The sequence below is a fragment of the Eurypyga helias genome, unplaced genomic scaffold (genome assembly GCF_000690775.1).
Source record: "Eurypyga helias isolate BGI_N326 unplaced genomic scaffold, ASM69077v1 scaffold9732, whole genome shotgun sequence".
Taxonomy (NCBI): domain Eukaryota; kingdom Metazoa; phylum Chordata; class Aves; order Eurypygiformes; family Eurypygidae; genus Eurypyga; species Eurypyga helias.
In genome coordinates, this window is record NW_010236613.1 from 1 (window position 1) to 22,605 (window position 22,605).

Genomic DNA, 22,605 nt, shown 5'->3' on the forward strand with positions numbered 1-22,605 from the left:
GGAGGGACCGGCGGGAAGCAGGGCGAGGAGAGCGGGGCTTGCTTGTCCCCCGGGGGTTCCTCTCCCCCCCAGCCCTTCACCAGCCTCTCGCAAGGAACACTCTTCCTCCCGGTTTCAGAGCGGTGCTGCTGGGAAGCCGCAGGCTTTGCCTTTGGAATGCGTCGGGGATTGCACCACATGGCAGGTGGCACTAAAACATTTTTGCAGGGGAAGATAATCATGTCCCAGCCTCCCCCCCTCCTTCCGCGAATGATCTCACATAGACATATTTCACCGTGCCTTCTTGCAGTTAGGTGGGGGGGAGAGGGATGGAGGCTGGCAAGTCCCGTGTAGTGTGCAGAGCTGAGGGCCTGGCAGCTCTTGTCCCAGTTTCTTTCTGGACCCGGGATGCATTATATCTGAGGCAATTAATTTTTAACTGGAATCTGTTGATAGGCAGGGCGGGCTGGTTTTGCATCCCTGACTTGTAGCCGTGGGTTTAGAAGTATTGATGTTTTCTTGGTAATAGTAGGTCAACACAGGAAAAGTTGTTTTATTTCTGTAGAATGACAGAATTACTGCAGTATGCGCTGCCGGGAGAGTAAAGTCCTGGTGTGAGACCTGCAGGAGTACGGAGAGCTTGAAGATAACGAGTTTAGTCTTTAATGCTTACCTAATAGGAGCGAACCTATGACAGGTTACACGTGCGAAACACAATACTTCCTTCGTAGCTTCTCTGCTGAAATGTGTTGGATTGTTAAACATAAATTAGCTGGATGAATACATTGGTTAATCTTACATGCAAGGTTGTATTGGTGTGACAGTCCTATAGCAGGGCTGTACAACAGAGATCACTCTGTCGTTTTATTCAGAAACGTCTTCCACACAAACATTCTGGTTTTTATTCTCTGTTCTTGGTCAAAGTGTGATCAGAATTTTGAAACGCTGGTGTAACGATTAGACATCCGCTGTGCTGCTGTATTGGAGCAGGCATGCGTGTTTTTTCATTAACATAATGTGCAGTTTTATATCATGAGTGTCCTTTATCATGACCAGGGATATGTATTGAACTCTGCCGGTAAGGAAAAGGAGTTGCTTTGCATGTGCTGCAGCTGTAAAGAAATTAAGCACTCAGCTGTTCTTAACCTACAGCTATAAAATTGTTGGTAAATTCAGCTTAAATAATATGCATTTCTTAAAACTGCTGTGCCTCAGGTATGCAAATGCTGATACTTTATAGGCTGGTCAATTCTAGCAGCGAGATTAACCAATGTACCGAGTTTGTTTTTTTTTTTTTTAAAGAAGGGTGTAGTTCAGGTGGAAGAAGGGCCTCGATGCCAGAGTTGCTAAATACTCCTGGAAGTGCCAGAGTTACATAACTCCTGGTTGTAATAGGAAATGAATTTGCTCAGTGCCTTGTCCACTGTGTTTTTAAGGTTGACCCTACACCATCTAGCCCATTCCTCGTTTTCCCCCCTCCCCACAATCCCCATTGTGCGTATGTAATACTTCCAAAGTTTGTTTTCACCACCAATAACTAAAGAGTTTGCATCATGAATTTCCTGTTTTGCTGTGTCAAAACTTTCAAAGATTGTGCAACAGTGTTCAGACCAGATGAACCAATTTTGGATTGGAAGCGATTTCAGACATGTGGCACACGAGTCTCCCTGCAGTCCACATTAATGGGTTTCTGTATGTTCTTCTAAAACTACGTGTCTGAAAAGATGCCGTTCAGGATGACTGACATCCTTCTTGTATGACTAGTCTGAATTTAAAAAAACAACAAACAAAAACCTGTGCATATATATAAAGTTTATTAAGCTGCAAATGGTTATGTATGGTATTTGGGATACTCCTGCAATGACTTGTTCTGCACTCTGTCCCTCCGGAGTGTTTCTCCCCAGCACCTAGTTTCATTTGAGACTCGGTGCTTGCGGTGCCTCTGCGTGGGGACAGTAAATTGCAGGGTTTTAACCACCCTTAAACTGGATTGTTGAATCTACTCTGCATGTCAGCTGCATTATTCTGTTAGAATGTCATAAAATGCTCTTGTTGGTTATTTAGTTGCCAATACGAGGTATTGAAAAGTGAGGAATTTCTCGGAAGTGTGTGTGAGGAATTAATAGGAAGAATTAAGCCAGGAGATGAATCATTTAGGCTGTGGAACTGTTGTCGGCTGCTTTAGATGTCTAATGTGAGCGTGAGTCGGAGCACGCTGATGGGAGAATCTGGCTAGATTTTGTAGTCTGTGGAAGGGGGGAGAGGGACGTTTTTTGCAGGCAGCTAAAGATGCTTATGTGCTTAAACTTAGAGCAAATATTCCAGTGTTTTTGGAAATACTGTGTGTTGTTGGAAGGAGGACACTCAAACAGCTAACTCTGGTATTTTTTCAGGATCTGTTTGTAAAAGCTGAAAGCATGTGGGGATGGAAGTAGGGATTCGGTTCCAAAACATCGAGAAACATGGATATGTATCCTCAGACTTCACGTGCCAATTGCTGTGACATCTGTGGTGTGAAATGCTATTCCATGTACTCCTGCAACAGATTTGCAAATTCATACGGCATAGGCTTTTGCATGAAAAGGGTTTTGTCGCAAGGTCTACCCTAAAATACGTGGGTTCCTGAAGTATCAATCTTGTAATACTTCATGTAGGGAGAGGGGCCTGGGTAATGCAGCATTTTGCAGCGGGAAGTTGCCGAACGGAGGTGGGATCGATGCGTGACTCACGGTTTAGCTGGAGAATCGCTCCACGTGTGTGTGCCGGGGAGAAGTCTCCGCTAACGGTGTTAGTTCAGCCGGCTCTGCGCGAAGCAGGCGCGCGTTTTGATGGGGTTCCTGAGGAGCTATGAAAGCAGGCTCAGGATAATCCCAGGAGTTTACTTCATTGGTGTCTCTTTGCAGCTGTTCTTCGTGTGTTGTGTCGACACCAGTGTAAAAGCAGGTTTTTGGTTTAATTGCTTTGCAGGCTGTCTGTATTGCCAAACTTAATTTGGAAAGGAATTGAACAGCCAAGATTTATTCTTTCTCAGAATCATGTCTAGGGATTTTTTAGCTTTTTTTTTTTGTTAGTAGACTGCCAGGTTATTTAGCCCTTCCAAAACGTGTGATTTCTTCCCGTTTTTGTCCCGCAGTTGTACCCACGCTGCCTCTGAATTTCCTGGGTATTAGGAAGATACTGAGATAATTCCCCTCTTCATAAACCAACAGAGAAATACTGCGGATTTAAGAAATTTTAAAACATGAGGCTCTAGAGGAAATGAAGCAACAACCCTAAATATCATCTTTGTAGTAACAGTTCCTCTGTGGATTTTTCTTTTTACCAATGTGTGTTTTTAGGCTTACTAATCCCTTATCAGAGCGTGCAGGTGGCTCCAGAGGGTGCGCGCGCTCGGAGGGCCGGGTGCCTGCTTCTCCTGTAAGGTGTGGTAGATGCACCAGGAGCGATAGGAGAACTGCAAAGCTGAGTGGGATGAAGCAGCCGGACAGGTAGGATTAGCAGGACACTTGAGGAAGGGGGATTGGGTAGATGGGCAGGCACAGGGAGGCTGTGAGCAGACCTCTGAGAGCGAAGGGAAGTAGTTTGAACTTTGTGGGTATTTTATATATTAAGAGATCAAATTAGGCCTACAGGGTGATTTTGATTGCGACATTCTTAGAAGCAGAAGCCAACACAGCAGAGGAGAATGAGCTTTACAACTTTATAGCGTGTTGGGAGGGTAACAGATTGAAATGTGAAAATTGAAAGTGCGCGGTGTTAACGACACACTGCCCGGGACTAAGAACTGTGGTTTTTCAGCCTATAACTAGAGTTGCATAAGTGAACTCCAAGGTAGCTCTGAAGGGATTAAGTTAGCTTGGGTATTTGCATAGGCGCTGGTGATGAGCAGCATACTATTCAGCAAAATGCTCTTTGCACAAAAATTAGCATGCTGGTTATCTAATGTTTAAATAAATTGTGCTCAGAAGTAATTCTGTGCATACTTAGTTCCTCAGACTACTTCATGTCTTACTTCTAAGAAGGTGGATCAGTGGATAGGTTCTCTAAAATAGTTGTTTTATTATAGCTTCGGTGTTCTGTTCGGGTTAGCTCAGAATTGCAGTTTTAGCTCCCAAAGGTGAGGTGGGTGCAGTTCATGTGCCATAGTGCAACACTGTGTCAGAGGTGGAAGCTGTGATTAAATTCTGAATTTGTGCTGATCCTGTTTTAAAAGGGATTTAAAACTGTGGATCGTGCAAATTTTTTTTCGCCAGTTGGGCTTTTTTAGCTGAAACATGATGAGTGTAATGCAGCTGTTTAAGGCTGTGATGAGAGCCAGCTTAGTGTTCTTCAGAATGTTCTCCAGCGTGACAGCACTGCTGTAGCTCCATGTTCCGTGCTCCTGAAAACCATTCGGCACTCACTGATGGTGGCAGACTCAGCATGCCTTTTTAAGGCCTCCGATATGACCACACTTAGAATTCTTCTGACCTCAAGAGTAACTCTGGATTGTGAATACAGAACTTTCTTCCCTGGGCCTGTTCGCAGTGTCATTGTGCTGGTTAAACGGTGTCTCAGTTCTGTTGATGGCAATTCTCCTCGGAGCCTGTACAGCAGAATGATGGCACGGCATGAAAACGTCATTAAAAAGAAGGTGAAACGGAATTTCCTTTGGACTCTGAAATAGCTTATGTTACGTGTGGTGGCTCTGAAGTCTTCTGTAAAGAGAACTTTGTGGAAATCGAGGGTGAGATCTGACTGTAGCTGGCAGGGTGGTTAATATGCAGGGGATCCCCGTCTTTTCAGGGTGAAAGAGGTACTGGTATGTGCTGCCTTTCGTACCCAGAATGTTTGAAAGCTGGTAAAGACTCATGACTAATTCACTACAGCATATGCTGAATTATGATGAGTAATCTTATTTTTGCTCTAAGACCTAGAAAACACCTTGAGTATCATTAAAATATTGTCATATAATTACAGCCTGAATTTAGTATGTTTGTATATTGCAAAATGATGTACGTGAAGCTTATAAGTAATTGAATTCTGTGTTTTTGCAGCTTAAATCTTGTGGGGTTTTTTAATGATCAAGAAGCCTTGCTGAAGATCATTTGAAATAAAGATTAAAAAATGAATGCTGAATGGCTTCTGTTGTGTGCCCAGGCTGAGGGAGGTGTGAAGGATAACTCGTCTGTGGAAGTGGTTGATCACAGGCGCTCTTGGAGGCAGCGTGGTGTAGCTTGAGTACCTCAGCTGGGAGAGTTTGGTGCTCCTGTGATGATCTGTCCAGCTGCTCCTTCATAGCTTTTCCAGAGAGCACTTTCCACTGGGTGCGTGCAGGTGCCCCTTTCAGAGGAGATGCTTCCTGCCATCGCGCCTGGCGGGTTTTTCCATTCCCTTGCAGGACCTAGGGGAAGGATTGCTGTTCATGGAAACTGGCTTTTGTTTGTTTCCTATTTCTCATAAGCCTCCTATAGCAGTTCCTTGGAAGCTGAGCAACTTTGAGATAAGGAGCATTTTGCAAGTGAATTCCAGTTAGCTTTAAAAATAAATGACAACTACTTATTTCGGAGAGCTGCTTTGGTGGGGAGTAAGAGTTGTATATGCAATTGTGGGTTTGTTCTAGGACTGCTTTTGTGATTGGGTTTGAACTTTGTTAGTTAAGCTGGCTCACACTGTACATTTATGAATGTATAGCTTTCCTTTTCATTTGATGTTTATCAAGGTCTAGTGCATACTCACAGTTAAATGGAATCAGGAGTTTGCCTGAATCGAAATGCATCAGGAAAACAAACAATTCTTGTCCTTCTCTGACTCTTTCCATCCCATACTTTCCCCTTGTTTGTTATCTTGAATGAAGTGTAACCTTGATTTCACATTCTTTTTCTCCTCCTCCTTTTCTGACAAACCAGAGCTGTTTGAGGTAAGAGTATCAAAGAAGAGAAGAAAGAGGAGTAAGAGTTCACAGCTGAATACTAAATTTCTTTAGTTCCTCACACAGAAGCCTTAAAAGCTGGAAGATTTTATGCAGTGTTTCAGAAATTTAACATAGTTCTTCACATGTTACATTTTCGGTTGTTTCAAAAGTGTCAGGCTTTAGCTTCTTAATATTATAAATAAATAGGATGTAATAGGACTTGCTTTAAAAGATAATTTTACTGTATAAAACATCAACTCTCTCGGTATATACGAAGTTACCAAATAGGATGAAGTTAATCTTCAGGGATTCTGAGAGGAAATATTATTTATATGTACGGGTTTTATGTGGCAGTTTCTTTTAAAGGGACAAGTTTGAGTGATGTACAGCTAAGTATCACTTACATTCAATTTTGTATAACAGGAGTTTAGGTTTAGATGTGATTTACCAAAGAAGTTTGAGTTCAGGTTCAGTTGTGATTAACAACCAGCAAGTTGATTTTCTTAGGTGAAGGCTTTGGATTCTGGTAGGGACTTAAACCATAAAATGTAGTATCTTGAGCACAGCATTTTGTGATGAAGTGTGGTGTATGAAAATCTGTTTAGGAATACAGTTAATATTTACAAGTACTCTTCCTCTTTCCAGCCTTGCTGTATTTATGTGTAAGAGCACCACTGGTTTTAGAGAGGAAAATCATAAACATTTCCTTTTTTCTACAGTGTTCCCTTTACTGTGTGAACAAGACTCATCTTTTAAAGATTTGCTGTAGAAACCAACAGTTGTGTAAATACGTAGGGATTTTGGGTGGGGGTGCAGGCAGTGGACCAGTATACCTAGAAATTATTTTCATTACAGAAATGGAGAACTAGGGTTGACTGAGACTCAGTGCCCAGACAGCTGCTGCACAGAGAGTTGCGAAGTGTGGATTTGAAGGTATTTATAACCAATTCATTTTGATAATTTGATTATTCTTTATTGTAGTTCTGCCTTTGACACAAAAACTGGGTTGCGTGTGGCTGTAAAGAAGCTGTCCCGACCATTTCAGTCTATCATCCATGCCAAAAGGACCTACCGAGAGCTGCGGCTACTTAAGCACATGAAACACGAAAATGTAAGTGATGGTATGAAAGGCTGGTCTGAAGTTGGACTGTCCAGTGAGCATCCAGCGTGACTGCATTTAAGGATCTTGTTGTGTATAGTTTTTTTTCTAACACCAAATGCAAAGCTTGCAGGAGCCCAGGGGATTATAGTTGTAGAAAAGCACGCAGATGAAAAAAAAACCCAACAAAAATACATCACTAATTTTGTATTAAAAAATCTTACTATTTCCTAGGGTAACCTGGAAATTACTCCTTAGCAGGTTCATGGTATCTTAAGGATTTGGGACACAGATGATGTCACTTAGATTCTCCTGCTCGCTTCCTGTAGTAAGCTGTGGGTTTTGTTATGGTCAGAATGTGTTTTAAAAAAAAGAAAATCTGAAAGGTTGGTTTTTAGTGTCTTCTGGAGGGTTTTTGCTATTTGGTTTGGCTTGCCTGTGTCAGCAGGGTGTGGAGTAGAGTTCCCTAGATTCCTGGAGGTAAAATGGGCAGGGGAAAAGGCAGTGCTGAGGGGTGGAAATTGGATGGCTTTTCGTAGAAGCCATCCACTTAAATCATCAACAGGGAAACGTGACAAATGTTATGTTGAACTATTTTTGGTATCACCTCCATTTGGTATAGAAAACAGTGTTTGTGGCATGAACACACCAACATGTTTCTGTTGTGTGTTGTTCAGGCCAAATGTTAATGTGCACTGGAGCAAAAATTCTCAGCACCTGCCCTCTGTAGAGTTGCCCGAGCATCTGCAGGGAAGGAAGACGCTTTGCCTGGACAAAACCCTCCAAAACTCCAATGTAGCAGAAGGGAAATAGGGTTTTGGGAGGGGGCTGAGCAAACCTGGGACCTCTACCCAGCACAAAAAGCCATACAGGCCTAATTTTGTTGGAGCGTTCTCCTTGGATGTCTGTTCAGAACAACTTGTGGCAGTGAGGGCTGTGTTGTGGCTTCTAACCGCCGCAGTCAGCAGCTGGTATCCCGTAAATCTGCTCGGCGTCTTTAGTGTGGCTCAATAATTAGAGCCTTTGATGCCTACATGTGCTCCTGTCAACAGTTCTGCCTCAGTGCCTCCGCACGGCCATTGTCTCAGCCATGGAGGTAGTGCTTGATCCTGCTTAGTATCCATCCCCTGGAGTTTTTCCTGGACCTTCCTCTCGTAGCCGAGATATTCTTCGAACAGGAAAGCTTTGAATATCTGTGACCAAAAAGTTTAAATCAGCACATCGATCCAGTTTGTCGAAGCTAACAAGGTTAAGCAGTGAAAATGAGATTGCGACTGGTGCTACAACAGTTGTGTGTCTGGTGCTCGTTAATGTTTTTAGATTAGTGCTGCAAGAGCGTGTGTAGATTTGACAGTAAGGGATAAAAGGAATTTGTTTCTGCGGGAAGTTTATCCAAGCTGTAGTTTAAAAACCCTGCAGATGCAGAGTGGTCCAGAGCCAATTCAGGCAGGCTTCTGAGTGCTGGTGGGCTGACTGTTCGGATCTCGGTTCGGAAGTGAGCCACTTGGTTTCACGTGGCACAGAACACACCAGTGAATCCGGTAGGTATGGCGGTTTAAGGGGCTGGGGCATAGGATGGTTTTCTCCATGCAGGATCTAGGCTGGTTTGTGGAGATCCTGAGCAAATAAATGGACCGTCAGAGCACTTCAGGTCTGCGTTGTGTTTTCGAGTTCCAGAAGGCCTTGTTAGCTTGCATAAAGCACGCCACCGACCAGATGGGAGAGCAAATGGGTTTGTTGTCGTGTGAAGAAATTAATAAGCTCTGTGATATCCTAAAATGCTGGGAAGGGAAGTCAGGTTAGGAGTTGGGTTCTGAATCTCCCGGTGTTCACACTTCCTCAGTGAGTCAGTGATGTGCTGCAGAATAACTGGTCTGAAGTGTTTGTGAAACTTGATGAAAGATACAGATAGTTTGATGGTGTGTAACACGATAAAAGTGACACATGAAAAAAAGTCTGCATAGCAAAGTCACTTCTCATCTTTCCATGCTAAACTACGTGGATAGCGTTGAATTTTTCCTTAAAAGTGGATACAGAATAGTCTACTGGAGAAAGAAACTGTAAGCATGAGAATTATTGCACAGGATGGATGTGAGTGTTACAGTTTGAAGATGTGTGTTTAGACGTGGAGTTGCTGCGATGTGTATCGAGAGGCAGGAAAGTGTTTTCTCTTCAGTTTCCTTGACAAAATTTAATCTCTGATGTGTAATACAGATTAGACGGAGGCTTTTATCTCCTACCCACTTGTGATCTTTTCCAAAACCATAGTCTAGGTTCTGCAAAGGTTTTGTCTCGAATTCTCTGCTTGACGGTAACTCGGTTGATTCTGACATCCTTGGCAAGTGTAAGCCATAGGATGAAAAGGATGGTGCGTAGGGATCCAGCTCTTCCGTGCACACTCGGACCATTGCTGCAGTTGCTGAAACGCGTGTGCGTGCTGTTTGTGTGTCCGAGATGGGTGAGATGCTGACTTAAAAAGGGAAGAGGAGTGTTTTGGGAGTGGATTAAGAGAACCTGTCCCATTATCTCATATATTCATAAAATAAAATAGGATTTGCTATTTAGAGAAGGAAAATAAGGTTTAAAAGCACATTCTGGTGGAAATTAGAATGGTCTTTATCCACCAGATGGATTTTTTTAAATGCTGTAAGTGACCTAGAAGATAATTACAGGATAATAAGGTATAGTTATTCCTTTCCACAAGGTAAACACTTGCATGTCCTTTTATTCTCTACTGTTAGCACAGCTCAGCTGTAAAGTGAAAGGTGGTGTGGCTGCTCTTTGGACGGAAAATACAAAAGACAGCATGAAGCTGTTTGTGAAAATGGGGTCCTCGTTGCATTGCACTGTCTTCCTGACTTATTTTCTACTGTCTTTATTCATTGCTTGTGTTACAGATCCTGGAATTTTTGTAGCCATTACTTGGTACAAGTGAAACAAATAGTCTCCCAGTTCTGACTTTCATATGTAGTCAACCGAGTAACTAAGAACTGAGCAGGAAGCAAACAGTTTTGTCTGGTGATTGTTTTTTTTTTTTTCCCCTAATCCATTTATTTCCTGAATAAACTTCAGTTGTTTTTTGAAAAAAGTAAGAAATAAGCACTATACCAGTGTTTACACCTGCCTTTTGTTATGGCTCCTGTTGGTGCTTTAAGTGGATGTGAAATGCTGGTGTGAAGAGCCACCTGTTTATTTTTAACCTTGATTTTTCTCTTTTTTTACACAATAGTTTGATGTTTGTTTCTGATCTTTATGAATACTAATTTTTCTACATCTGAGTGATTCATGTAGTTGGAAATGAAACCCGTACTGGAAAGAATAGTTTCTGTTCCACAAAGGATCTTAGTAACTGTCATATTATACCGTGAATGTATTTCACAGCTTTTTCACTCTACCGTTTTCTTTGTAGGTGATCGGTTTGTTGGATGTGTTCACCCCTGCCAAGTCCCTAGAAGAATTCAATGATGTGTAGGTAACTTCTCTGAAGGCTGCAGCAAAACACACTTGTATCTTCCTTGCATCTCCCAGACTAGTACAGAAATACTTCCCATCTTAATTTGTCTGCCATCTTTCTCAAACAACTGTGAATTCTGACACACAAGATGCCAGGACATCCTAACCTACTGCACTCTCCTGACACGTTCACATGTGTTTTGTTGACTGGTGCTGTAGGAATTGGTGTACAGATCTGTGTTAATTAAAGCATGTTGTGAGCTGTATTTCATTCAGCAACACGCTTTGGGATGGTCAGCCCTGCTACGGGAGCTTCATAGGGGAATTTTATCCCAATCCTGCTGAGGGGATTGCTTCATAATCTGTGTTTCCCTTTGTTCACAGGTACTTGGTGACACACCTCATGGGAGCAGATCTGAACAACATTGTGAAATGCCAGAAACTCACCGATGACCACGTGCAGTTCCTCATATACCAGATTCTTCGGGGACTCAAGGTACTTGCACCTGCCCTACCTGAGTGTTGATAGCTCATCAGCGGGAGGTGGATGTTCCTGATGAACGTCATATCCTCAGAGATTTGTATGAGTACATGGTGGGGCTTCTGGAACTTTCCTAACGCATTGTAGGATAACCTATTATTATTGTCCCTTCCCTTCATACCTCTCTGGAGCTCGGTATCAGGAAAGCTGTGTATCATTTAAGAATACATCTCTACATGCCCCTATGGGTAGAGTCTGGAAAATAATGGAAATCTGCTGCCCCTAATCTGCTCTGACTGAGTCTTCCCTTTCTTCAGTTTATTTACTCGTGGTGTTCCACTGGTGGTGGCAGTGCTCCTGGGTGTTCCTAGGAGAGACAAAGTGAAGTGACCCCTACTTGAGACACGCGCGGTTCCTTCTGCAGATGAGCTCTAGCGTTTGAATTGTGTGGGGTGGGGTAAGGCAGTATTGTCAGGTGAAGAAATGCGAAGGAGGCTACTTGGACTGTTACATAAAACTTGTCATCTTGCCTTACAGTACATCCATTCAGCTGACATAATACACAGGGTGAGTACTCATCCTAAGATTGCTTCCTGTTCTGAACCAGTGTCTTTAAATAGTGTAGCACAGAATCTTAGTGTAGCACCTATAGAAATGAGATTAAATTTTCCAAGAATTATTTCAGTTATAACAGTCGAAAAGTTAACTGTGGGAAGTGGATGTCAAGATCCACAGTTTCTGTTCCTGCCTGTGTTTGACTCTTATCTTTGTGAAACAGAGTCTCTTTAAGTGTAAATCTAGAGCACTGGTGTTGCAATAAGCCTTTATGCATTTTTGCTTGTATGTGACACCTCTGAGGACCGCAGAAGAGGTGGCTGACTCTGGGATAAAGCAGTTTTCCTGAGTGTGGGGAGTTAATATTTACAGCCAGTTCGAATCTATTTTCTGTCTGCACTGACATTTGTCTCTACTTGAGACTTGTGAAACATGTACACTGCTGTTAATGCTGATGTTGTTTAATTTTTTAGGATTTAAAACCTAGTAACCTGGCTGTAAATGAAGACTGCGAGCTAAAGGTGATGTCATCACAAGGTCTGCTTGGTTTGACTGTGGTTTGAGTGGGTGCCTTGTGGATGTCCCTTGGAATTAAAGGGACAAAAGCATTCCTTAGGGAAATACTTCAGTGGCCCCAAGGGATAGTGTCCTTCCTAGCTGTGAAGGGCCGTAAGGATGTTTTTTCTGTATCTGTTCATGTGTTTTTAATGAATCGTCATGAAGAATTATCAGCTTTAGTTTGGGTTTCCTTGGTTAGAGGGAAGTTATCCAGACATAGTTCTGATTGAGTCCTGCGCTGTTCTCGGCTGGTGTCTTTTAACAGGTTGTGAAACTGAGTTTCATAATCTGCTTTTGCAGTTGCACCACCGCTCCTCCACGCAATCCAATAACTGCCTACTCATTCACTCTAGCTGGTGTGCATTGTTCCACTGCAGTAGTTGCTGGATGTCTCTTCTCTTGTGTAGATCCTGGATTTTGGCTTGGCCCGACACACAGATGATGAGATGACCGGGTACGTGGCCACCCGGTGGTACAGGGCTCCCGAGATCATGCTGAACTGGATGCATTACAACCAGACAGGTAATGCACTTATCGAACACAAGCCTTTCAGTTCCTGGATTGTGGCAAAACAGAGGTGGTCCTTTGTACATGCTCCTTCCCATTTGATCCTGTAAGCTGGCAGTCGTGGTGATTAGGCTTCAGTAAGGGTGATTAAAAGGAAGAAGGCGTAGAATCAGTATTTGAAGTGCAGTCTACCAGATGTAAGTTAAGAGTCATTGTGATAGCATTCAGGAGTTGAAATTGCAATCAGCACAATGTTTTTTGCACTCACCCCTTATTTTCCCTGGCACAGTGGTTTTTAAAGTGAGTGAGTGGAATTACCTGGATGAGGAGTAGGTGTGTTTCTAGAGAGTGAGTGGATGAGGAGTAGGTGTGTTTCTAGGAAGCTGCTGCAAATATGCTGAAAAATGTCTGGATTTCCAGTGTGAAGAAATGCTGGAAACTCTATACCTCTCCTTTCCTTCCCTCTCTTCTTAGCCATGCCTTCACGGTTGTATTTTACTCAGTTTCCAGCGTCTTCCTAGCCACACACCTTGCTTCCCTACAGTACTTCCAGATCAGGCACAGAGAAGAAAAGCAAATTCTGAGAACAATCCTTGTGCAGGAGAGCATATGGATCAAAGAAAATAATGTGCTACTCTGATTTCACACCTCACTACTTCTTTTCTCTTTTCCTTTTGCATACTGGTGTCCGCAGTATGATAGCGGGTGTTTGGTTGGGTAGAGTTTACGTAAGGCCATATGCAAATTCATTCCTCAGCTGCCTTGAACAGGTTTCTCCCCCTTGGATTGTGTCGATTCCTCCCCAGCTCTTCGGTGCTCAAGGCATGTTATGCTCTGGAAGGAAAGTTGCCTTGATCTAGTATTCTGTTAATTGGACAAGCCTTAGACGATGTCCTAGATGATCATAGAATCATGGAATGGTTAGGGTTTGAAGGGACCTTAAAGATCATCTAGTTCCAACCCCCCTGCCATGGGCAGGGACACCTTCCACTAGACCAGGTTGCTCCAAGCCTCATCCAGCCTGGCCTTGGACACTTCCAGGGATGGGGCATCCACAGCTTCTCTGGGCAACCTGTCCCAGTGCCTCACCACCCTCTCTGTGAAGAATTTCTTCCTGATATCTAATCTAAACCTCCCTGATTTCAATTTGTACCCATTACCCCTTGTCGTATCACTACAGGCCCTTGTCAAAAGTCCTCTCCCAGCACCCATGTATGCACCCATGATGCAGTTACTGAACCCTATCAATCAGCTCACAACCTCTCTTACGTTGTTTCAGTGCCCTAAAACAAAGGATAAAGTTGTTTGTACTTGTTGGATGGAGTGATTCCGAGGCTTTATTTTTCTGCATTATGCTGTTTTGTGTTTTGTTTTACTTTGTTCAGTTGATATTTGGTCGGTGGGATGCATTATGGCTGAGCTGTTGACTGGAAGAACGTTGTTCCCCGGTACAGACCGTATCCTTTACAAGCAGTTTTGTTTTCTGAAACAGAAGTGAGAGGTCTTCACTTTCACATACTTCACAAGAAGAGACATGGTGGGTTGGTTTGGTTGTGGGGGTTTTTGGTTGTTGTTACATTAATGGCTTTTCTTACAGTATGGTGGGGTGAGTTCTTGATTTTGCTGCGCATGAAACAATTGCAGTGTGCAAGAAGACAGGTCTGTTCCTTTTCATTGTCTGTTGGCATCGCTGGATTTACTCACTTGTTTGTTTCGGGGAGTTACTTTCCTTTTAAGTTCTTTAAATTCACTGCTCTCTGAGTTTGTAGGAAATAACCGCATGGAGTAGGCTGCCTGCTATGAATCCTCTCACACTCCAGGTTTCTGTGTGAAGCATCCCTTCTGGCCTCTCTGGATCCTGGCTGGCGGTTCGCTGCCAAAGCAGTGGGTTTGCAGATTCCTTAGTGCCAAGGAGCTCATTCCAAATTGCTCTGAAATGTTTAGGTTCCACTTCCGTGCTTGAGCGTAAACAGGTTGTGAGCCTTCTCTTACTGTCTGCTTGTGCCGATGTGCAAAATCCAGCTTGAATAACATCTTCCCAGAGTTGGTTTTTCACTGCACCAAAGTGGGCTGGGCAGGGCACCGGCACGTTTAGGCGAGTTGGCCGTGGTTGTCCCTGGTGAATTAGAACTGATGCTCTGTGCAAATTGTTCACTTACAACTTCCTTTCAGCCACGCAACGTAAAGGGGCAGTTTACTACCAGCAAGGCTTTTCATTGCCTAAAAATTGGACTTTATTTGCCAGGGAAAATCACATTGCCCACCTTTTACCCCTTCATTCTTTCAACTGCAGTTTGTTAATTTTAATAACTTCAATTTATTAGCATTTATATCTCTTCATTCCAACTCGTGTTGGAAGTGCTGGCCCTCTGTAGTATGGATGCTTTCTGGAAAGCTCTGAGATTCTAAAACGCTTTGGTGTGTGGGGTACGGCTTTCATTCCCATTCTGACACCGTTGCAGCTCCTTTTTCAATGTGCTGTACTTTTTTTCGCTCTTTCTGCCTGTCTCCATCTCATAATCTCTTTCCAAATTTGTTAACTTGCTGCGCTTTACTGTTCAGTCATCTCTGCTGCGTTTCTCTGTTGTCAGGGACAGAAGCAGCGCTAACACGAAAGTGGCTTAGAAGCTACAAAAAAGGTGCCTTCTCTGTTGGCTGCTTTTGCATGTATAATTTGGTTTGGGCAGATTTTGTTTGTTTCTCTCCAGAAAAAATGAGAAATCAAGAATTGTCGATTGAAACCAAGTAAAAATCTTTAAGCTGCTGCTTCTGTTTAACCCCAGTAACGCTTCAGATTTTAATAGTCTTGATACTGGCACATCAGGTGTTTGTGGATGGGATTTGCAGTATGAAGGAAATGCTACACGATGGAACAGAACCGTTATCTTCCCAGCCTGCCAAGGTTCTTCCCCAGCTGCGTTCTTAGCTGCGGATTACAGCAGACACCTGCAGTCCAAACTGAAGTTTGCGTTTAAGGTCTAAATCGTTTGCTTTGTCCTATTAAGATACTTCACTAATTTATCTCTCCCAGCAGGCGCTTGGGGTCCTTCACCGTAAACGCTCTGTTCCTTTTGCAAATGGCAGTAACGCTTTGTTCTGTCCTGGTTAGATTTAAGAAAAAGGCAAATCCTTTCCCGCTGTCGATGATATCTTGTAGTGCTGTAGTTCTTACTGTGTGTGGTTCCCCACTCCATGCTGTTCGATCGTGAGGTTGGAGCCGGAAGGGGAGCAGGGTTTGTGGCAGTGAATCTCACCTCTGCATGTGACTTCCCCACGGATGTAGAACAGCACCGAGCCGTCGCTTTCACCCCGGCGGTGCTGACATCTAAAGGCAGCAGGCAGAACTAAGGGAACGGCGGGTTCCAGCTTCTGCCTAGAAGGCTCTTTGAAATCTTTGTATAGGAATTTGCCAGATTTAGATCCTACTTGGTACTTCTGGGCTCCCAGTAATCCCTTTGTACCCACAGATGTGCTGGGGCCTGCGTTCCTCCTGCAGTGTCACTGTGCAGTTGCTGACTTCCTGACAGAATCGCAGAATAGTTTGGGTTGGAAGGGACCTCAAAAACATCTAGTTCCAACTTGGCAGTTAATACCGAGGTGCTTAATTCAAGGTGTGTTTACCATGCTTCCGGTAGCCAAGGATACAGTAAATCCAAAACCACTGCTGTTGTAGGGAATTCACTTGGCAGTTGGAGGCAATGTGACTGTGTATTCTGTGTATTCAGGAAGCTGGAACTTGCTACCATTTGGACAACTGAAAAATTGACATCCTTCCTGCTTTTTGGTCTCAAAATGTTAACTTTCTCAATTACATAACTTCACATTTCCAAAATTAAATAGGTAGCGACAGAGTAGGTAATGCCTTGTCAGGATGATCATCCTGCTGGGATGGTTTTCCTGCTGGGAATATTGGTCCCTTTCTCCAAGGATTTAGCAACAGTGGTGTGATGTTACTTACAGCCCATCAGGTATTTCTTTACAAGGCCCAGTAATTGTTTCTAAGGGGCTTCGGTACGTGCAAGCTGTGCACTTGACTGAATCTGGTAAGTGATAAAGTTGTACTCTGAGATGGTGATGGTCGATGGTCTCTGATTGCACCCCTGATAAACCGATGCTGGAGTGAGTGTGCAGCTCTGAAGGACCTCGTCTGTACAGGTTCTGAACAGCAAAAATTGTACATACTCTTGGAAAAACCCCTCTGACGAACACAGGCTTAGCTCTGCAGGACTGTGACAATGTTCCTCGCTTGCATCTGAATGTAAGCTCGTTGAACTGTTGTTGTCATCGGTGGGGGTGGTGGAAATATTTGGGTGAAAGATGGATTTCTGATGCTGGCAAAGTCTGCTAGGAGGTGGAGACGGGGGAGCAAGATTGTGAGAAAGGCTGGTCAGAGACAAAAAAACTGAGGTAATGGTAATCCCACAGCACTCTGATTTTCATGTGAGGTATCCCTAGAGGCTTTCTTTTGGTATGGTCGTATCTGTCTAAGGCCAAGATCAGTTTCTGTTGTTAAAACGTGTACATTGATTTTTTTTTTTTACAGCTCTTGTAATGTGAATGATTCATACAAATAAGTAGCAAAGTTGACTAAGTTTGACAGTGATTTGCATAAAATGATACAAAGTACAAATAAGAATCTCGATTGTTTTGTACTAGTTTAGCCAATTTCTGTGTGTTAAGTTGACTGTATTCCCTTTAAACTGTGAAGTGTATTTTGATTATTATTTCGGTCAGTAGAATGGTGCTTCCATGATAACTAACCAGTCTGAAACTACGTGTTTTTCTGACACATCTTATTCTCGCTTGTGGTGGCAGCCACAACACTCCTGAACTTTGCTCTGCCGGGGTAACTCACAGTCTCGCAGTGCTGCTGATGGCGATGGCTTCAGAACTCGTCAGTTGTTGGGGTACTTTGGTGGTGGTGTTTGGGGGTTGCATGCTGCACTTTCCTTCTCCATGCACATGTGGTTTGCTTTGTTTTCCTTTCGCTTTGTATTTATTTACTAAGTGTTTTTCCTGTCTTTAATTGCTTACTCCTCTGGGACGTGGCAGGCCCTGTAGCTAAATGAATGCGGCAGTTCAGCGGGTTATAGGTGGCAGGGCTATGAGGAGCAGGGCTTGGGTTCTGGCATGGCCCTGGCAGTGCTGGTTAGGTGCTGATCTTGTCACACCAACTCCTTCCAGCAGCTGCTGTCCCTGGGAAGAGCTGCTGGCACCCTGGATCAGTACTTAAACTGAGGTATGGCGTAGACTTGTGGCACGCTACCGGTCTGAAATTTCCACAACTCTTCCTTGCACAGGACGAGTGAAAGATGTGAGGACTGTTCTAAATGACAGGGCAGCTAATTTAAAAGAGCTAATTGTGGTCAGTATGGCATCTGTGGCTAGTTCTGCACGAGCAGATACACTGCTTTCACTTTAATCATCGATAATTAAGAGTTGGCAGTTCAGCAGCCAAGCTAAATCTGACTTTGGATTTATTCTCAGGTGTCAGGTGTGCAAGTAGGTGGGAGTTGGCCAAGCAACTTGAAGTGAGAAATTAGTTCAGCTGTTCTGACAAAGTACTATTTCCAGGGCTTTAATTTCATATGTAAAAGGTTAGATGGAAGTTGACATCAAAAGATAACGTTTTAGCAAAGTATTGGTGATTTCCTTCATGTGCAGTTTCTGTATTACTCTGCAGCTTTTTTAAAAAACAGGAGACAATTTTTAGTGCTTGTAGTGCTAGAATTTAAAAGATGGTCTAGCAAGGCACTGTAGCTGTATTTTAGAACATCAGGAAGGCACTGATCCCAGAAAAGACATAATAAGTTTATTGAAAGGGAAGTGCGTTACTAGTTTGCTGTGATTTGAAGGGCAAATAGAAACCTTACAGACAGTCCGAGATGGCTAGCAGGTTTTGAAGGGCAACATGGAGCATAATTTAGAGAAGAAGGAAGATTATTTTAATTGTTTTAAAAAGGTACCTTATGTCCTCTTACTCGCCTGAGTTAAGGACATAAAACTCTGTCTTTAGCAGATTTTTTTTTCCCCAAGTGTATGTTTTGTCACCTATGCCGAATTCTAAGTTTTTCGGCCGTGTTAAAGAGGGCAGCTCAGGTTGGTGAACCTAACGTGTTCTGTTCCCTCCCCCTCTGGGCAGAAGGGAGATCCAGGGGTGCCGACTCCTGCCCCGGGGAGAGGGTGAGGGCCAGCACTGCTGGCTGCAGCACCTGGCTGCCCTGGGCCCCATAAGGATGCACCCCTCTTCAGGATTGGGGATGCTGTAGGTCACGAGTAGGGTCCAGTCATTTTTGTGCCCAAAGTGGCTGAATTCCCGTGGAAGATGTTCACAAAAGGCCTTGACTTTATTTTCCGTGTTGGTGCCTACACTCGTCAGCCTTCTGCTTCACTTTGCCTGTCACTAACACAACCTAATCCTGCTAACTGCTGCTGCCTTGGTGTGGGGCTAGAGGGGTGAGGTGAGCATGGACGCTGACCCTTGGCTAGTGGGGCCAAAGCCTGGGCGTCTGCTCCGCCGCAGGGATGCAGCGACTGATCCGATGCACGTGGTGTGTTCCTAGACGAGTTGTTCCATCTGCCTGCTCGAGCTGTTACACGGGGGTACCCGATGATAAACAAGAGGAATGAATACGGTTTGCTTTTCAGTCAAGGCCTCGGCAGGCGTTAACTTTCAACTTTAATAGGCTGATGTGTCACGCTTTTCATTTTAATTTGTCCCAGCATTTTCCTTTATGGTCCATCATTAGATATTGATCAGTTGAAGCTCATTTTGAGACTCGTTGGAACCCCAGGGCCTGAGCTTTTGAAGAAAATCTCCTCAGAGTCTGTGAGTTTACACTTTGATTGTAATATCTGCCCTTTCGGAAGTCCCAAGTTTGTGTGTTGCCCTCCTGTAGTCTGTCCCTAGTATGTGTTGGGGTTGATTTTCTGTTGGTTTTCTTCCTTTGTCGTTCTTCGCTCTTGGATGGCTTTGAGTTCCTACGCTGTTTGTATCTGATCTTTATTCCTCTTCCCTCTGCCTGCAGTATGATTTCTTCTTTCCACATTCTCATTTTACTGCTTCGTGACTTTTCTTTCAGTTTGTGGGTTTATACTTCGTGATATATTGTACGATCAGATGCTGCTGGAGAAGTATTTTTCACAGCTAAGAGCTTGAGGCTCATTTCGGTTGTTATTTCTCCAGGTTGCCTACCCAAGGCTCGCTCTTAGCAGGAGCAAGCGTGTTACCCTCTGAGTGCACGCTGTAGTGTAATTAACTTTTGAAATGCTGCAGCCACCATCTTTGGGTTTGTAGCGTAAAATCCAGAATGCCTTTTAGGTGCCTTTTGTGTGGCAGCTGTTTCCAGGGCACACGGGATATAGTCTGCTGAGAATATAACTCAGTTATGTATTTTAAGGGTTTTGCTGGATGGGGCCCTCTTTTTCTGAAGTAATCCCAAAAAACTTCCTGCAGTCCCCTCTGGGGGGTGTCCTCTATCCTCAGCCACGCTGCTGTTTCTGTCGTGAACTCCTTCAAGGAGGGTAATACAGGGCATTTAATTTCACCCGTTTGTGAAGGGCGTAGAGGCAGAGCAAGAGATGCCCTGAAGTACAGATGAACGAGCGCCTGGTGAGCGAGGAGGTAGCCAGCGAGTCGCTGTTTCTGGCACGTGGCAGAGGATCAGCGGGTGGAGAGTGGCGATAAGATGATTTTGTAGCGCGGCTTACGTTCCGTTTCGCGTACGAGCGGCGGCACGTGGGAAACGCGAGGTCGCCTTTGGTGACATCTCGTGGGGGGACGCACGCCATGCAGGTTGGGATCTGTTGGTCCTCTTGCTGAAAGACACGCAAATTTAAAAAGCCCAGGGAAGTTCTGCCCTCGGAAAGGTGGAACTGAATAAGCGGGTTGCTTTGGGTGCCCTGTGGCCTGACCTGTTGGGACCAGAGGACGGGTAGGCTGGTGTTTGAAGTGCAGGGGATTAGCAAGAGAGGAGCTTAAAGGTTGACTGGGTTAAGCAAACGATTAGTTTGCATGCGTAAGATAGAAGTGGGTGTCTTTTTTTTTTTTTTTAAGGTTGCACAATAAAAAGAAGAATTACTCTTAGCCAGGTTCAAATTAAGTCTGTTAAAAAGCAGGAAAGTACTGTTTCTACTTTTTTTTTTTTCCATTGTATGGAGGTAGCAAAACTGAAGTGTTTGAGGGCCTTCAGTGTGTCACTGTGACGAGTTCTGTTCTCTGCTGCACTACTTTGCTTGCTCTGACTCTGTTCACTGACACCAGCTAACTCTGTCTTATGCAATGCTCATGTTTTGCTAATTTTGCATTTATTGCCTTCTGTCACCTCGCCCACGTACCAAAGCGCATTCAAAGCTGTTTCGGAGGAGGTGTCGGTTGTGAGCCGACTTCACTTTGCACCACAAGTTGCTACAGCACTTTCTATGCAGCGAGGAAAAGCTGGTAACCAGCGCAGAGGGGACAGTTTTTGTTTCTGTTTTAATTTCTTTTTTGTGTTCCTGAGGCTGTCTGTAGCTGTGGCAGCCCAGGAAAAAATTATGATTAGCTTCAGCCAAAGGAAATGTCTGCTCTGGTGGCTTTAAAACCGCTGGGAAACGTGAACTCAACCGTGTTGTAGCATAACGCTGCTTATGGCCGTCAGAAATACTTCAGTGACACTGTTACCAACTGCCCAGGAATTAATTTCTTTTTTGTGTTCCTGAGGCTGTCTGTAGCTGTGGCAGCCCAGGAAAAAATTATGATTAGCTTCAGCCAAAGGAAATGTCTGCTCTGGTGGCTTTAAAACCGCTGGGAAACGTGAACTCAACCGTGTTGTAGCATAACGCTGCTTATGGCCGTCAGAAATACTTCAGTGACACTGTTACCAACTGCCCAGGAATGGAATGCACCACAGCTACACTTTTCACCAGTATTTGAAAAATATTAATGACCCTGTGTGGCTTTTGCCTTGTGGTGTGCAGAAGAGATGCTTTGTATGCAGCTGTTTTCTGTTTAAAGTGGTTTTTGCACTCTTTTTAACAAAGCCCTTGACTAGGCACTTAAGATATTAACCAGCTTCAGCAGATCATGCGTCTGACGGGAACACCCCCTGCGTATCTCATTAACAGGATGCCCAGCCATGAGGTGAGACCTGAGCGGCTGAGGGGGGGTCGCAGGGCAGGTCTTCACGTGTTCCCTGCTCCCGTAAACGATGCGCTGGCATGTGGCATGGGGTGGGCAGTGAACTACCTGCTCTTCAGCAAGATTTCTGTACTACACGGAGTTTTGAGATGCGGACAGTGCGTACTCAACCACAGACTTCTGAGGCTCGGGAGGGCCTGGGTGTGCATTGGTTGTGCACCATGTTGTGCGGCTTACCGACGCGCCGCATGCAGCCTTCCAGGGCCGCCGAGGCAGGCAGCTCTTGCAGCACCTCTTTGCTTTCTAGTCCTGCACGAACCCCACGTCACGTCAGCTCTTCCTCCACTGTCTTGAGCGGCCTTTGGTTGGGGAGGGATAATGCTGATGGGTATAGTATCAGGATAAGTAGAGAAGGCAAAGCAAGGAGACAGACCATAATAACCAGTGCTTCAGGATGATTGACATGTCTTGGTGGCTGGGGTGTATTATGCTTTAACAGAGCGTTTGTTTCCACAGGCAAGAAACTACATTCAGTCTTTGTCTTACATGCCGAAAATGAACTTTGAAAATGTGTTCATCGGTGCCAACCCACTAGGTAAGGCTGCCTTTCCCACTGCCGCGCTCTTCCTGCGGTGGTGCGAGCGTGTCCGGCAACACCAGGGTTGCCCAGAGGTTTAGGTGACTGTTATGCTTTAACAGAGCGTTTGTTTCCACAGGCAAGAAACTACATTCAGTCTTTGTCTTACATGCCGAAAATGAACTTTGAAAATGTGTTCATCGGTGCCAACCCACTAGGTAAGGCTGCCTTTCCCACTGCCGCGCTCTTCCTGCGGTGGTGCGAGCGTGTCCGGCAACACCAGGGTTGCCCAGAGGTTTAGGTGACTGTGGAAGTCGTTCAGAGCTATACGCTGTTTCAAAGGTCACAAAGTCTGTGTGGGCTGAGGGGTGAAGGGGAAGAAATC

The 22,605-nt window shown here is 44.3% G+C and overlaps 1 protein-coding gene across 1 annotated transcript; it reads left to right on the top strand.

Annotated features, from left to right (window-relative positions):
• Positions 1–6,853: 6,853 nt before the first annotated feature.
• LOC104506264 (mitogen-activated protein kinase 14-like) lies at positions 6,854–22,438 on the top strand (the record flags this gene model as incomplete). Its single annotated transcript, XM_010147156.1, has 10 exons — positions 6,854–6,983; positions 10,381–10,439; positions 10,809–10,920; positions 11,443–11,472; positions 11,934–11,981; positions 12,426–12,540; positions 13,911–13,982; positions 21,567–21,646; positions 22,160–22,238; positions 22,343–22,438. Coding segments are annotated over 10 exons (821 nt in total), but the record flags the coding sequence as incomplete, so codon positions are not given.
• Positions 22,439–22,605: the final 167 nt, after the last annotated feature.